Source organism: Cheilinus undulatus, linkage group 7 (genome assembly GCF_018320785.1).
Source record: "Cheilinus undulatus linkage group 7, ASM1832078v1, whole genome shotgun sequence".
NCBI classification, from domain to species: domain Eukaryota; kingdom Metazoa; phylum Chordata; class Actinopteri; order Labriformes; family Labridae; genus Cheilinus; species Cheilinus undulatus.
Window position 1 is genome coordinate 51,995,740 of NC_054871.1, and position 13,819 is coordinate 52,009,558.

The 13,819-nt window shown below is 42.9% G+C and overlaps 1 protein-coding gene across 1 annotated transcript in view; it reads left to right on the top strand.

Moving 5' to 3' along the window:
- LOC121512526 (capping protein, Arp2/3 and myosin-I linker protein 3-like) overlaps window positions 1-13,819 on the top strand; it is a 105,176-nt gene that overhangs the window by 69,178 nt on the left and 22,179 nt on the right. The window contains exons 24-31 of the mRNA XM_041791828.1: window positions 239-337; window positions 421-540; window positions 624-737; window positions 2,884-3,059; window positions 3,176-3,263; window positions 3,339-3,458; window positions 13,089-13,155; window positions 13,417-13,604. Coding sequence (XP_041647762.1) covers window positions 239-337; window positions 421-540; window positions 624-737; window positions 2,884-3,059; window positions 3,176-3,263; window positions 3,339-3,458; window positions 13,089-13,155; window positions 13,417-13,604 — 972 coding nt within the window. The remainder of the gene's footprint in view (window positions 1-238; window positions 338-420; window positions 541-623; window positions 738-2,883; window positions 3,060-3,175; window positions 3,264-3,338; window positions 3,459-13,088; window positions 13,156-13,416; window positions 13,605-13,819) is intronic.

The window sequence follows — 13,819 nt, forward strand, 5'->3', positions numbered from 1 at the left end:
CAATGGAAGATAAGGCTGTTGCAGTATTCAAATTACTTTTGTACTTATTGGTTATTTGGACTCCAAAACCAGAGAATACTAGAATTGTACTTGAGTATGTCTTTGGGAAATTGGGCCTAGAGTGTAGAAATAGAAAGAAATAGTCAAGCCTTTGTTTGCAGCAGTAACAGTCCATGCTTTTACTCCATAAACTATCATTGATCATTCCTGTTTTGTTGCCTCCTCTCTTTCTGCACAGATCCAGCGTGCTCTGGTGAGAAACAACCAGACGCAGCGTTTCTCTCAGCGTCAGGCTCTGCGGCTCCATCAGGGTCTGGTGACCAGCACGGCTGAGCAGGTATCACCGCTCTGTCGTCTCTCACCTCCTCATATGTTCCCGTTTATATGTTTTTAACACTCCCCTGTCCGTCTGTTTCCAAGGTGATGGAGCGGCTGAGTGTGCGCGTCCAGCAGCAGGTGTGCGTGTTGCGAGGTGTTGGAGACATGGAGGAGATTCAAGCTGCTAAACAAGTGCTAAAAGAGGCCAGGAACTCCCGCGCCGTGAGTCATGGGAAAGGTGTGAGCAGATTGTTTGTTTTTCTGTCACACAGACGTTTGAGTCTGCGTTTCTCTCTCTCTCACAGCTGTACCCGTCGCTGTGCGAGCTGGCTCATGTTCTCTCCGTGGACGGCCCCGTGAGGCAGAGGCTCGACTCTCTGGCGGGTGAACTCACCAAAGCTGCAGACAAGGAGCTCCAGGTACATCTAAAACTCTCCTTTCAGACCCTGATCTACCTGTCTGCTGCGGAGCCAAGGACCAAAATATTTACACTGAGAGAAACGCCACAGATTCAAAAATATGTGTAAAATAAATGCAACAGTAATGACACACTGTTGAAGAGAAGAAATTCCTGCGTTAACATTAAACATGCTACAAACACAAATACACAAAACATCCATCCATCCATCTTCTTCCACTTATCCAGAGCCAGGTCACCGGGGTTATAAGGTTAAGCAAGTCAACCCAGACCTCCCTTTCCCCAGCAACACTTTCCAACTTCTTCTGGGGGATCCCGAGGCTTCCAGACCAGGATATGTTATCCCTCCAGGGCATTCTGAGTCTTCACCAAGGTCTCCTCCCTGAAAGACGTACCTAGAACACCTCCAGGGGAAGCTAACAGGAGGCATCCTGCTCAGATGCCTGAACCACCTCAACTGGCTCCTTTTGATGCGAAGGAGCAGCGGCTCTACTCCTGGCTCCCTCTGGATGTCCGAGCTCCTCACCTTACCTCTAATGCTGAGCCCAGCCACCCTCCGGAGAAAACTCATTCCAGCCGCTTGTATCCTCATTCTTTCGTTCATTACCAGAGTTCATGACCATAGGTGAGGGTTTGGAGGTAAATCGAGAGCTTTGCCTCTCAGCTCAGCTCCCTCTTCACCACAATGATCCCCAAACCGGAAACCCTCCTCCACCCATCTGCACCTTGAGATCCTGACGAAACAAGGAATAAAAGCTACAAATCCACTCTTCTCTTGAATAGATGTGTTTCTGATGCACATCATCTCTGCATTTTCAGCACATTTGCTGAGTGAGCAGCATGTAAACTAACCAGATGTTACATACTTTTACAGCTGTGTGGAGGCCGTGTAATGGTTGTGTCATGGCTTAGTTTTCTTTTCAGTGTGCTAGTCAGGGCTTTCAGACTAACTGTGTGAGCCCTAGTCTTACACAGCAAGAATCTAGAAAATAGAGTGCTCACCTATTTTTACCACAAGCGTATCTCTAGACCACATTACACAGGAAAATGATAAACAGAGAGCCATGTTGACCTTGTTTGAACTGAAATGTATGTCCACATGTGTAGAACATGGATGGGTGTGGTTCTCGACCGATGCACAGTGGAGCTGAGCTGCTGGAGATCAGAGAATCCAGGATCTTTGCTGCCAGCTGATAAAGTTTCTATCTGTGTTTCCTGTACCTTGTTTTGGACCTGAGCCTGAGCAGGATCATACAGTTTAGCGTCTGCTTCCATTGGTTGTCTCTTTTTTTACTGCACCAACATGACGTGTTTTAAAACTGCCATTACAGCATTTATGGCCATATCAGTTCTGTAATATCTATACTGATACAAGGAGCATGTGACGATTATATCCCCACGTCAGTTTTTTGAGTGCAGGCCTAATTCTGAGCAGACTGGTGTTCCTGGTACAGAGACCGACGGAGACCGACCAGAGTGTGAGCAAGGAACTGCAAGATTTTTTTCTGGATTGGCTTGATGCTTGCACAGTTTTACAAAAATCCCCAATCAGCCATTACAAGTAAATAAGATTCATACTCATCGGTCCATTTTTGATTAAAGCTGCTGGTTACAGTACCAACCTACCAATTCAGGGGCTTTGAGAATGTATTTTTTCCCTGCCTGATTATCAAAAACAAATGACCCATTTCATGCATGTTTTTCACTAATCAGGATTCGACACATGTGACTCAGACATAGTAAACATAGTGAACAACGTGGCAATCCTAAAATATGTGGCAATCCTAAAATATGTGGCTAAAAGCTTCAAACGCCCCCTTGTGGCTGGCTGCAGATTAAACACAGATCATTTTACAGCATGTGCTACTTATGTTTGAACACATCTATTTTTATTTTCTGCTAAAGAAGAACTCAAAAAATATTTTTAGCCAAAAGTGTCTCTTTAAAAAGAAAGAAAATCTGAACCTGCAAAAACTGTTATCAACCTTATAATGATCTGCAGGGAGACTTGGCAAAGAAATCGAGGTCAGTGCATCTCTGGTTTTAAATTTGCATTACTCCTGAGATGTTGAAGTTGTAATGGAAGTAATTTGTGATGTTGTAGGTTTTGTCATCTTTTCTGATCTCTGATCTGTGCTCATTTCCAGGTAATCGTGGACTCCATGGTGTCTCTGTGCCGTGAACTCTGCCCTTTATCCTCTGCCGCGGCGGAGAGGCTAACTCCTCCGCTGTCCTCCGTCTCTGAGCGTGTCTCCATCCCTCGCTCGGCCATCAGGACGGCTCTGATGGAGAGAGCGGCCCAGGACATTCACCGAGCCTTAGAGTAAGAAAGATGAAGAGTAGAAGTGCGGCAGTCTGAATGTGATAAGCTGCTTATTGATTTCCTCTCACTCTTACCAAACCTCTTCCTGTCTGTTGCTCTAACTCGCTCTCCTGCAGAGAAGTGAAGCTGTCAGTCGTTTCATATCTCACCAACTCCATCGTGGACCAGATCCTGCAGGAGCTCTACGCCACACATAAGACCCTGGTAGATAAAAGCACTTACAGTGAAAGATATCATGTGTCAGAGACAGAGACATTTAGAGGCTGTTTTTATCCTCAGACTCGGCAGGTGTCTCATCTGAAGCGTTGGGACGGGTCATGTGAGGACGGGACGGCCTGGAGGTTCAACAGACACAGAGACTCTCTGGACATCACAGACGAGGAGCTCAGCACCAGCATCGTGAGTCTGAGAATCAACTGTATTTCTGCAGCTCATATGAAGCTTTTCATTCCTCGATATCTCAGTGATGAAGGATGTTTGAGCTCAAACATTCTGCATTTTTCTACATTTTGTTCTTTTCTTGTAGCACCAGCCATCTTTGAAATGTCCTGATTAGATTCTTTCTGTTACCCTGAATAGTAACTCCTACACTCTGAGCTCCTTTCTAAAGCATCAGACTGCTGCACTGATTGAATTAAGCAAGGTCAAGTCTCATAATAGAGCCTGGTTTGGTCCTGATCTGCAAAAACAAGTCACATTACCAAACACATCACTCCAAGAAATGCTCTCTGTGTTTTAGTGCATCTTCTGAATTCTGCAACCCTGATTCCAAAAATGTTGGGGCATCCCTGAGCGGGACGGTCCTGGGTTTGATCCCCAGCTCCTACAGTCACATGTTGACGTGTTGGAAGGCCCTTTATCCCAGTTTGCTCCCACTGCTGCATTAGTGGTGTGTGGATCCCAGCAGGGTCAGCATCAGTGTGTGACTGTGGAGTGAATGGGTCGCTGCACTGATCGTCAGATGACTAGAAAAACGCTACATGAGCTCAGATCCTTTTACCATCACCATTTTTGTCCAACTCAATTATGTGATCTGCTTCATCCATTTCTGTAGTGGTAAGGGAGCTAAATCGGCACACAATTCAGATTCAAACCAGAAATGTGCAGTAAATAACGGCTCAAAAACACAAAACATTTACAGTTTTCAGTTCACTTTAAAACTTTTTTTCAAAATCTAATTGCTTACACCAAAAACACAGTTTATGCACAATCACAGTCGAATCATAGCCCAATTCCAAAAAAGGTGGGACACTGCATGAAATGTAAGTAAGAACAGAAGTCAGTGATTGTTAAATCTCATAAACCCATATTCTATTTATAATTGAGCATAAACAATGCATTAGACGTTGAAACTGAGACTATTTACCATTTCATGAAAACAATTACCTCATTTGAATTTAATGGTTACAACACATCTCAGAAAAGTAGGGACAGGGCCGTGTTTATAAATGTGGGAACTGGTCTTCTTCATCTGAGCAGTTTCTTATTTTGTCAACTAAAACTATTCGTGGACAGCCTTTTATCCATGACAAAAACTAGACTAAGACTAACAAAAATAGATCTTTAATGACTAAAACTGACAACAACTAAGTTTAGTTTTCGCCTGTAGCCCTAAATGCGGCTTGGTTTACTAACTTTGCAGTTTTTTCAGAGACCTTTTATGAATAAGAACATCACTTCAATAAAGATGATCAAACAAAACAATGAGTAGTTTATTCAGTCACAAACAATGACAGAAATGTGCAGTAAATAATATGATTCAAAAAGACAAAACTGCAAATTCAGTAAATGATTCAGAGTCAAAACCCACAAAACAACCGAAAAAGAAATAACCTCGTGCAGCAGATGGATTTTTGTAGACTCTCAGCTGTCTGTGTAGTAAAGCTCCAATCTAAACGTTTCGGATCAATCATGGTCATTTGAGATGAATGAGGCGATTGTAAGACGAGGTTTAGTTGTACTGTGATCCGATAGCAACGGCTGCCTCCAGTGTAGCAGTGGCTACCGCTTGTCCCATTCGAGGTCGTGGGGGTGCTGGAGCCTATCCCAGCTGTCATTGGGTGAGAGGCGGGGTACGCCCTGGACTGGTCGCCAGTCAATCAAAGGGCTGACATATAGTGACAGACAACCAGGCATGCTCACACTCACACCTACAGCTAATTTCAGAGTCACCAATTAACCTAATGAGCATGTTTTTGGTGGTGGGAGGAAGCCGGAGTACCTGGAGAGAACCCACGCATGCACGGGGAGAACATGTAAACTCCACACAGAAAGGCCCTGGTCGAAAGCAAACCAGCAACCTTCTTGCTGTGAGGCAACATCGCTAACCCCAGGGCTGCCATGCAGCCCCACCAAGCCACATGTCTTTATTAAATAAAGAGCAAAGAACAGCACTGAACAGCTTTTCATGATGGAGGTGTTTTTGCTCTTCTGCTCTCCTGCTCCAGCATTAGAATGAGATTGTTACAGGTGGGGTTGAGTTGTACTGTCAGCCAGTCTCTACAATGGTGACCGCCACAGTAGCATTCAGCTAGGGTTTATCTGTAGAAAGGCAGCAGACCTCAACCTCATTTGTTTATTTAAACAAGAGCAACAAGCCTCACCAAAAGCTCCTCTTAGCAGAGAAGATGTTTTTGCACGTCTCCCAGTAGGCTTTAGCACAGATTTTAGCCCCGCTCTGCTGTTCAGACATCATGTTAGCACCAGCCTAACTCAGGTTAGCCCTGGAGCTGTGCATGTATGACCTTATTTTGTCTTGTCGCTCTGATTGGCCCTTTCTAAACGCTGTGTTCAGCTTTCTCAGATGGATGTGGAATATATCCATGCAGCAGATATATAACAGTCTATCTGGTGAGTCAGGCTAGAAAAGAAAACCTCTTCTGTTTTTACCCACCCTGCTCATCCTGTTTTGTTTTGTTTTTTTTTCACTTAACCTAAAACCTTTTTTCGACAAATTTACATTTTGACTCCATATATACAGTTTAGTTTCTTTGTTGCCAAATTTCGGAGGTAGTGATAGCGTGACCTTTGCTGCCTCCATGCTGGCGATGACCAAGGTTGTTTTTGGGTCATCAGGACATAAATTTGTCTGGACCATTCCTGAAGATGCAGAAAGTTTTGTTGGATTTTCTTCAAACTTTGCACTAATGTCCACCCTGACCTAAGGATGGACAGACTAGACTTTGTTGGTGAAGGACCTTCAGAAACCACCGCAGCCCGTCTTCTTGAACCCCCATGGTGCTCTCTTTCTCTGTGTGGAACTTATAAAACTTAGGAGCCATAAAACCACGAGACCGGAGTTCTGGCTCAAATTAATCCTTTTGGACCAGTTTCTCCTCGTCCTCCATGACACAGAGAGTCTCATGGCTTTTGTTGGGATGATTGTTATCTTCATTCTCTTTTCCATCAGTGAATATATCTTTGCCTGTCTCCTCTGCTTGTTTACTGTTGAAGTTCTTCTACCTACCCAGAAAATCTGTCTGTTCCTTTCGGTGAATCTCAGAGGAACAGACAGATTGATGTCTGGTTTAAAACATCGCACCGATTCTCCGGGCAGAAATAAGAAAGGTCAGACTTTCAAAGACTCAAACTCCCCTGCAGACGACGGCCCAAAAATACCTGAAAGATTTTTAGTTCATTCATTTTTTTGTTTTGGCCTTTAGAAGCTTTTCCTTTCATCGACAAATGCAGCCTTTTTATTCCATTAAGCTGGACTGGAAACAGGACTGCACAAACTAAAATACCAACATGAAAACACCAGTCTGCACCCCTGGAATGACTCTCTGCCCCTGAAGGCTTTCTTTTGTTAGTTTTTCCAAATGGTTCAGCTGCTCCACTCCTGTCTTTGGTCATATGCAGACTTTTATAAATTGGTCTTTTTTGGCCCAGACTTCAAAGAGTTAATTTATTTTTTATCAAGCACCAATGATTGAAATTCCCAGTCCTTTCAATTCCTCATTTTCCACACACACTCACATTTCAAATGAAGTTTCCTTTGCTGCATTTCTGTTCCTCATTAAAGTCCAGACTGAGCTTTCTCCGCTATAAAGAGCTTCTGTGTCTTTATCATCGTCTGAAAATGAGGACCTTAAACTGAATCCAAAGCTGAATAAATCCTCCATGGCTGCGAGCTAAGAGAGAAAAGTGAAGCTGAAGATAATAAATCTGCTGACAGACTAAAAGATCAGCTCAATATTTACCAGAAAACAGCTGGAGCAAACGTTTTCCCTGACATTATCTGAGGGATCTGCCGTAAGCCCCGGGCTCTTCTCATCACTGTCAGTTCAGTCATTACCTCCTCGCTCTCCTCCGGCCTTCTTCACCTGCCGAGAATTTCAAACACTCTGATTGAAAAGCTGAACACACTGTTCCTCTACAGAACACCTCCTTTACTGGCTTCAGCTGATTGTGAGCATGACTTTATGCCAGTTTCTCTGCAGTTTGTCAAAAACAGCACATCAGTGAGAACCACCGCCTGGTGGTTATTCACTGCTACGAGGTTTACAGTCGCCAAAGAGTGAAAGTACAGTGGAGGGTCTGAAAAAGGCTGGGATGGCTGGACAACTTATAAAATGTCTGGTGACATCCTTGATAACATATTTTCTCCCCCTGGCGTCAGCTGTTAAAGGGATATTTCTGTATTTCTGGTTCAAATCTCTGTTCTAATGCTTTCAATGATCCATAGACCACTGTGGCTGATAGATTTGGTTCACGATGAACAAAAAAAAACAGCATTTAACTGACTGTTAACTTTCAATAAAGGCAGTGACATCAGCTAACAACGGACTGGACTGAGATGAACTGCTCTGTGAGTTTAGATTGGAGTGTTAGAGGGGCGGGGCCATTCCCCACTGTGAGCTGGTGACATCACCAGCCCTTATATTAGCCCCGCCCACATTAAACCCAGCCAGGGAAGAGGTGAAAAACTTTCTAACAGTCTAAATCCAGAATTCAGTCACATGTAGATCTCAGTGTTTTCATATGTTTACAGCAACCAGATTCCAACATTTCTAGAGTGTTAAGACACAGATTTTAGATTTTTCTTTAGAGGGTCTTTAAGTTTTGGAAGTAATATAGAGCATTTGATTTGAAACAACAGTCCGATCATTGTACTTTAACAAGGGACATGGGATCATGGTTTTACATTAGGGACCAGGCCCAGTCCTAAGGATACTGGACCACAAAGTCTGGTCCCATTTGGTCAATTTGAATGTGAGCATATTGAGTCTATTGAAAGGCTCAGTATGATGGAGATGTGAGCACAGCCATGCTCAAGTTCAGGGTACCTTCAGATGAGTAGAGATGTAAAGTCCTTTCTAAATGTCTCCATGCAGCATCGTCTAAGCTGCATGGTAGAAGTGGAGGAAGAGGACGAGGGCTGTTGTTGGCATCTGAGAAACAATAGAACATCCATCGTATCAGGACAGACTCCACTGTCCAGACATAAACGTCAAACTAAGTGCTTGCCTTGGTTGTCTCTTTTTTCTCATTTCAGGTGCCATTTAAAGATCACATATTATGCAAAATACACTTTTTATGCTTTTCTAGCAAAAATGTGTGCCCCTGGCCTGTTCACAATCCCCCCAAGAATCAGAACCCCCCCCCCCCCCCCACCTCTCAGAAAATGTGTGCTGAAACAAGCTGTTCTCAGATTTTCCCCTCATGATGTCATGTGGAGAGTTAGCCCCGCCCCCAGGTTCGGTTGGCCCACCCTGCTTGGAAGAAAGTTCCGCCCTCCTCTCTGATCCTCCTCTCAGCTGGCAGTTAAGGAGAGCCACATCCATTTCCTGAGAGGGGCGGAGTCAGACAGCTCAGTAACATTTAAAGCCACAGACAGAAACAGCTTGTTCTGAGCAGGGCTGAAACAGAGGAGTTTTTAGTAGGGGTGTGACGAGACGCTTATCTCAAGAGAGCAGACGAGATTTGGGCCCACGAGACGAGAATTTACACTTTTTTTTTTAATTTTGGAAAAAAATACATGGTTGGATAATACGTCCTTTATACAGCTAAAGTCATGGCTGCGAAGCATTCAGGTCTATTCAGAAATGTTTAAACTAGCTCTTCTTGTACTGAATAGGCTATCAATGCTTACACACAGTTTATCTTGTCCAACTCTGACTCAAACTGCAGACTGCACAGGTTTCCAGCTGCAGCATTTCATCATTTCTGATTTAATGATGAACTTAATATGCATTTGTGGATCATGTGCGGCCCCTGGTAGTGGAGGGGGCGGTGATCTGAATGGGTCATGGATCAGCTCCGTTTCTTCATTAGCTGTCAAACCAACAGTTTTAAATTGTGCAGGGCATCTTTGTGATCGTTTATAACTTCCAGTTAGGTATTGTTTTCTGACAGGAGAGCTGCTGCTTCTAGTGTCTTGGCAATATTGATCTCACGAGATGATTTTTACCTTGACGAGACATCTTGTGACATTTTGATCTCACTAGATCTCATCACACCCCTAGTTTTTAGACATGCAAAAATCCAAAACTGGAGAGTTTTTTCAGCAACAAACTTCACAGGCATGTTTTGGGGACCTCTGCGACCGATTCAAACTTGTCTTAAAGGGGTAAAATATGTGACCTTTAATGAATTTCACACATTCAGATGAGATCTGCAGGCTGAGCACAGGCTCCCTGGTGTAAAAAAGTTTACCTACACTGCTATTACTGACCCTACCCTATAAGCCCACACTCCACTATGAGATAGTGAAAATTAAAGCTTGACATTTTAAGAGGAAGGGGTTAACATTCTGGAACAGGCAGCAGCAAACAAAGGTGTTTTTGTTGCTTCATTGCTTGTTTTTAGGACGGCCTATGTCTTTGCATGGACCCCTCCATGATTCTTAGCCCTAGAAAGCATTGCCCATTTTCCCCTCATAGGCAGCCTCATGGCTTTGGCATAGATGTTAATAATGTGAAGCTGACAAGCAGAGGAGTGCAGAAGGGGGAGCAATCACACAAACACCCTCAGTTGAACATGTTGAACATGTCTGTGAGCTCCTTGGCAAACCATCAGACGTCATACTGTGTTTAATGGGACAAGTGAGAACACCAGCCTCATTCATTGTTGTCCTCGTGGCATTGTGGATGTCTTTGCTGAATTTTTAAAGCAATTATCCAACTTTTGTCAGAAATTGGACCAAAGTGATGAACCGTCTGACCGTCTGACATTGTTATCTCTGGAGTCGTGCCACTAGCATCGGTTTAAACACCCAGCCATCTGCCATCTGTGGTTCTTCTTTGTGCCAGAAATCTTTGTAGGGAATAGCTTCATAAGCGACATCTTTTTAACTGGGAACATTTACTGAAACGTTCCTGCCATCACTGATGCCGAGGGAGACATTCACAGCTTAATCTGACTGTTCGGTTACTCATGTACCTTGTTATGTCCTGGTATGAGCTCATTGTCTGGTTTAACACTGATGGAATTGTTCATGTAAATCTTTCAAAGCAGGAAAATCTCATTTATAAGACTGTCATGGCCACAGAGTTACAGACATAGAACAAAGATCAACTGAGTCACAGAGCTCAAAGTCATCAGTCTAAACATCTACAACCTCATACATCTTCCTCCAACCCCTTTAACCAAACTTTAAAAAGAATTAGAGACCAACTCAGTGTACCTGAAACTCTTTTTACCTGTTTCAAGACAGCGGTCAGTGAAGGCTGAATTTCAGCTTTCTTGAGGGTGAGTTTATCTATTTGGGTATTTACAAAGTTATTTAGTAGAGCTCTTCATGGACTATGTCTATGGTCTATGTCCTTACATAGACCTTGTGAGGAAATGACTATAATGGTGATTTAGGGGTAGATAAGAGACCAGCTCAGGTGTATTTTGAGGATGACCATTGGTTTAATGGTGCAGATTTCTTTTACAAGGCCAACCACCTTGATCATACAGACTACAGTGATGGGTTTAGGACTTTATGAACCCCATGACATACAGCCTTGGTTCTGGACTGGGGGTTAAGGTCAAACAAGACTAAGATAAAACCTAGTATACAGCTGGCCGCAGTTATCTAGGGGGGTCCGCGAGCCACAGCTTGGGGTCTCTTCAGAGATCCGGAACATTCGGCTCACTTCAGCAAGAAGAGCCGGCTCTTTTGGCGCCCAAGCGGCTCTTCATTCTGTACCACTTTGGCTTTTTAATTAGACTAATTAAGCTTTTTTTTTTTTTTGACCCATGATTGATATAACTGCATGTTTGCTTTTTCCCCAAAACTGTTGGAACAAATCTTTTTATTCCTGGAGGAGCAAACATTTGACATAATGCTTCTTCTAAAACTATAATTTATTTAGACAGTCAAGCACCAGTTCTATAACTGTTCCTAATTTGTAGAATGCTGTATTTTTTTACAGTAAGCATAAACACAGTGTGAGTAGTCTTCTGTGATTTCCATTAAATTATAAATAATTTTCTTTAAAAATATTTCTTAAAAATATTTCCTAAATAAATCAAACTCCAAATGGAGCATGGGGGCAATAAATAAACCATGAAACTCAAAGGGCTAAATTTAACATAATGTTTTGTATAAAAGCTATGTTACACAGCCTAATACTAGTCCTCTGTTTGAGTGGAGACGGAGCCCTAAACAACGCTAACATGGCTAAGTCCGAGCTAATGACTCCACTAGCAGGCCTTGCATACAGTCGCTCACAACAACTAACCCTTCTGCCGTAACTGTCGCAGACTCATGCTGAAGCAGGTTAGCAGAAGAGAGAAAACATCTCTCCCAACATAAAAAGCTTTTAGTGTTGTTTTGATTCTTTATTTCATACAGATGTGGTCCAGTTCTAGTAAAACTGAGGTTTTTACCACAGTGAAGGCAGCCATTATCGAGGGCTTTCAGTACAAATAAACCAAACTCTGTATGTATGGCTCTGAAAGTAGCGTCAGTCAGTCAGTCACAGGGGCATCTGTGGGGCTTACCTCAGCTCTGATGAAAAACATTTGGTTATGATTGAGAATGTGAAGAATTAGGATTGCAGTGTGATGTTAAAGAGGTGGTAGTGAGTCTGATAATAGACCGTTCATTTGATATTTGATTGATAATTGAATAACAAATAAATGAAAATGGTTCATTTTTCACTTTTCTGTTTCAGAAACCAAATCAAATAATAAAAAAAATACTGGTTATTTTCTAGTTTTCATTTCTGAAACGAAAACAAGAAAATGAACCATTTTTTCATTATTTGTTATTCAATTATCAATCAAATATTAAATGAACAAATGATACAGGGATTCATGAAGAATATGCATGAAAATTTGAGACATTACTACAATTAATCAGAGGCAAAAGAAAAAATTAGACTTGTTTCTGACATAAAAAACTCAGCCACAAATTAAACTTCTTTACAAGTTGCTCGATATGAAGCTTAAAGGACAGCCAGTCATCAAACACGATCCAAGGGTTTTTTATAAGAAGATACAGAATCAGGCAGGCTCCGCCCCCTTTTCCAGAGACCAAGTCTGAGCAACTGAGAGCCTCAGGCTGTAGGAGCAGAGCCGCAAATGACAATGTCGTCTGCATATAAATGATCTTTGTATTGACAGCAGTATAAGTGATGCTGTTAATATAAAGTGTAAATTACAGTGGTTCAGAGATGGAACCCTGAGGCCTGCTATTTAAACTTAAACATTTTTTAGTAAAGCTTTCTGCCTGTTTGATAAATACTCATTAAACCAATGAACAGATTGTGCGTTGATCACAGCGTTCCTTCCTGTCCATGGACTAAATAAAATCCCTTACTACTCTTTAGGCAGCAGTGGTCGTGCTGAGTTTTTATTTTTTCTCAAACCAGGCTGATAACCAAATAAAATGTAATTCTTTGATAAAACACTTGAATTATCCTGAAGTCCATGCAGCACTTACCCACCCTAACTCAGTTTGACAGCAGCAGGGATTTTTCATGGAGTGGAGTTTGTTTGTTTGGAGCTTCTTGATATGTTTACTTGTTCCCGCTCATGTTCCTTACTCTAATGCTTCCCCTCAACGTCTTCAAATCCGTTTTTCTTCTTCCCCTTTAGGACACAATAGCCATTAAGAAGCGCAGCTCAAGAACAAGACGAATACGACCCGTCTCCACCCGGCTGAGTGAGTGCTGCCTTAAACCTCTTATCGTCCTCTCTGTGCTCGCCCTGACCCCGTCCTGTCTCTTCCAGAGCTCCATTAGTGTCTTTTCTGTTCTCTCTCTCCCATCTCTGAATCTCTGAAGTCATTTAATGTCTGTTTAAATCCGTCCTGAGCTCACCCTGACTCACTTTGTCTCCCATTGTTTTAAATTTGACGGCTCGCTGTAATTCCAGCGTCTCCTCACTTTCACTTCCTCAATAATCCTTTCATCGCTGCCGTCAGGTCTGTGTGATGACTCCAGCTCCTCTCCTCCCCCCTCCGTGCCATCCTACTCCTCCCCGCTATCCCGCTCGGCATCATGGGAGGGCCTGTCAGAGCTGCCAACACAAGGGCTGCCTCTTCATCATGTGACGAGGGTTCGACCGCGGCCTCCGAGAAGACACAAAGGAGGATACATCCCAGCTGAGACGGTAAGAAATGTCGTCCACCACATCTGCATCTCTACTGTCTGTTTCCTGATCTGTCTCTGCATAATTCTCCTGGCATTCATGCCTGCTAGCCACGCTTTTGTCTCTGTAATCTAAACAAAGTGGAGAGCAACAATTGGATTACGCCATCTCTCTGAAGACAGTGTAATCCATTTGTTTGATGCATAAAGAACATTTGCAGATAAAACTCAGAATCT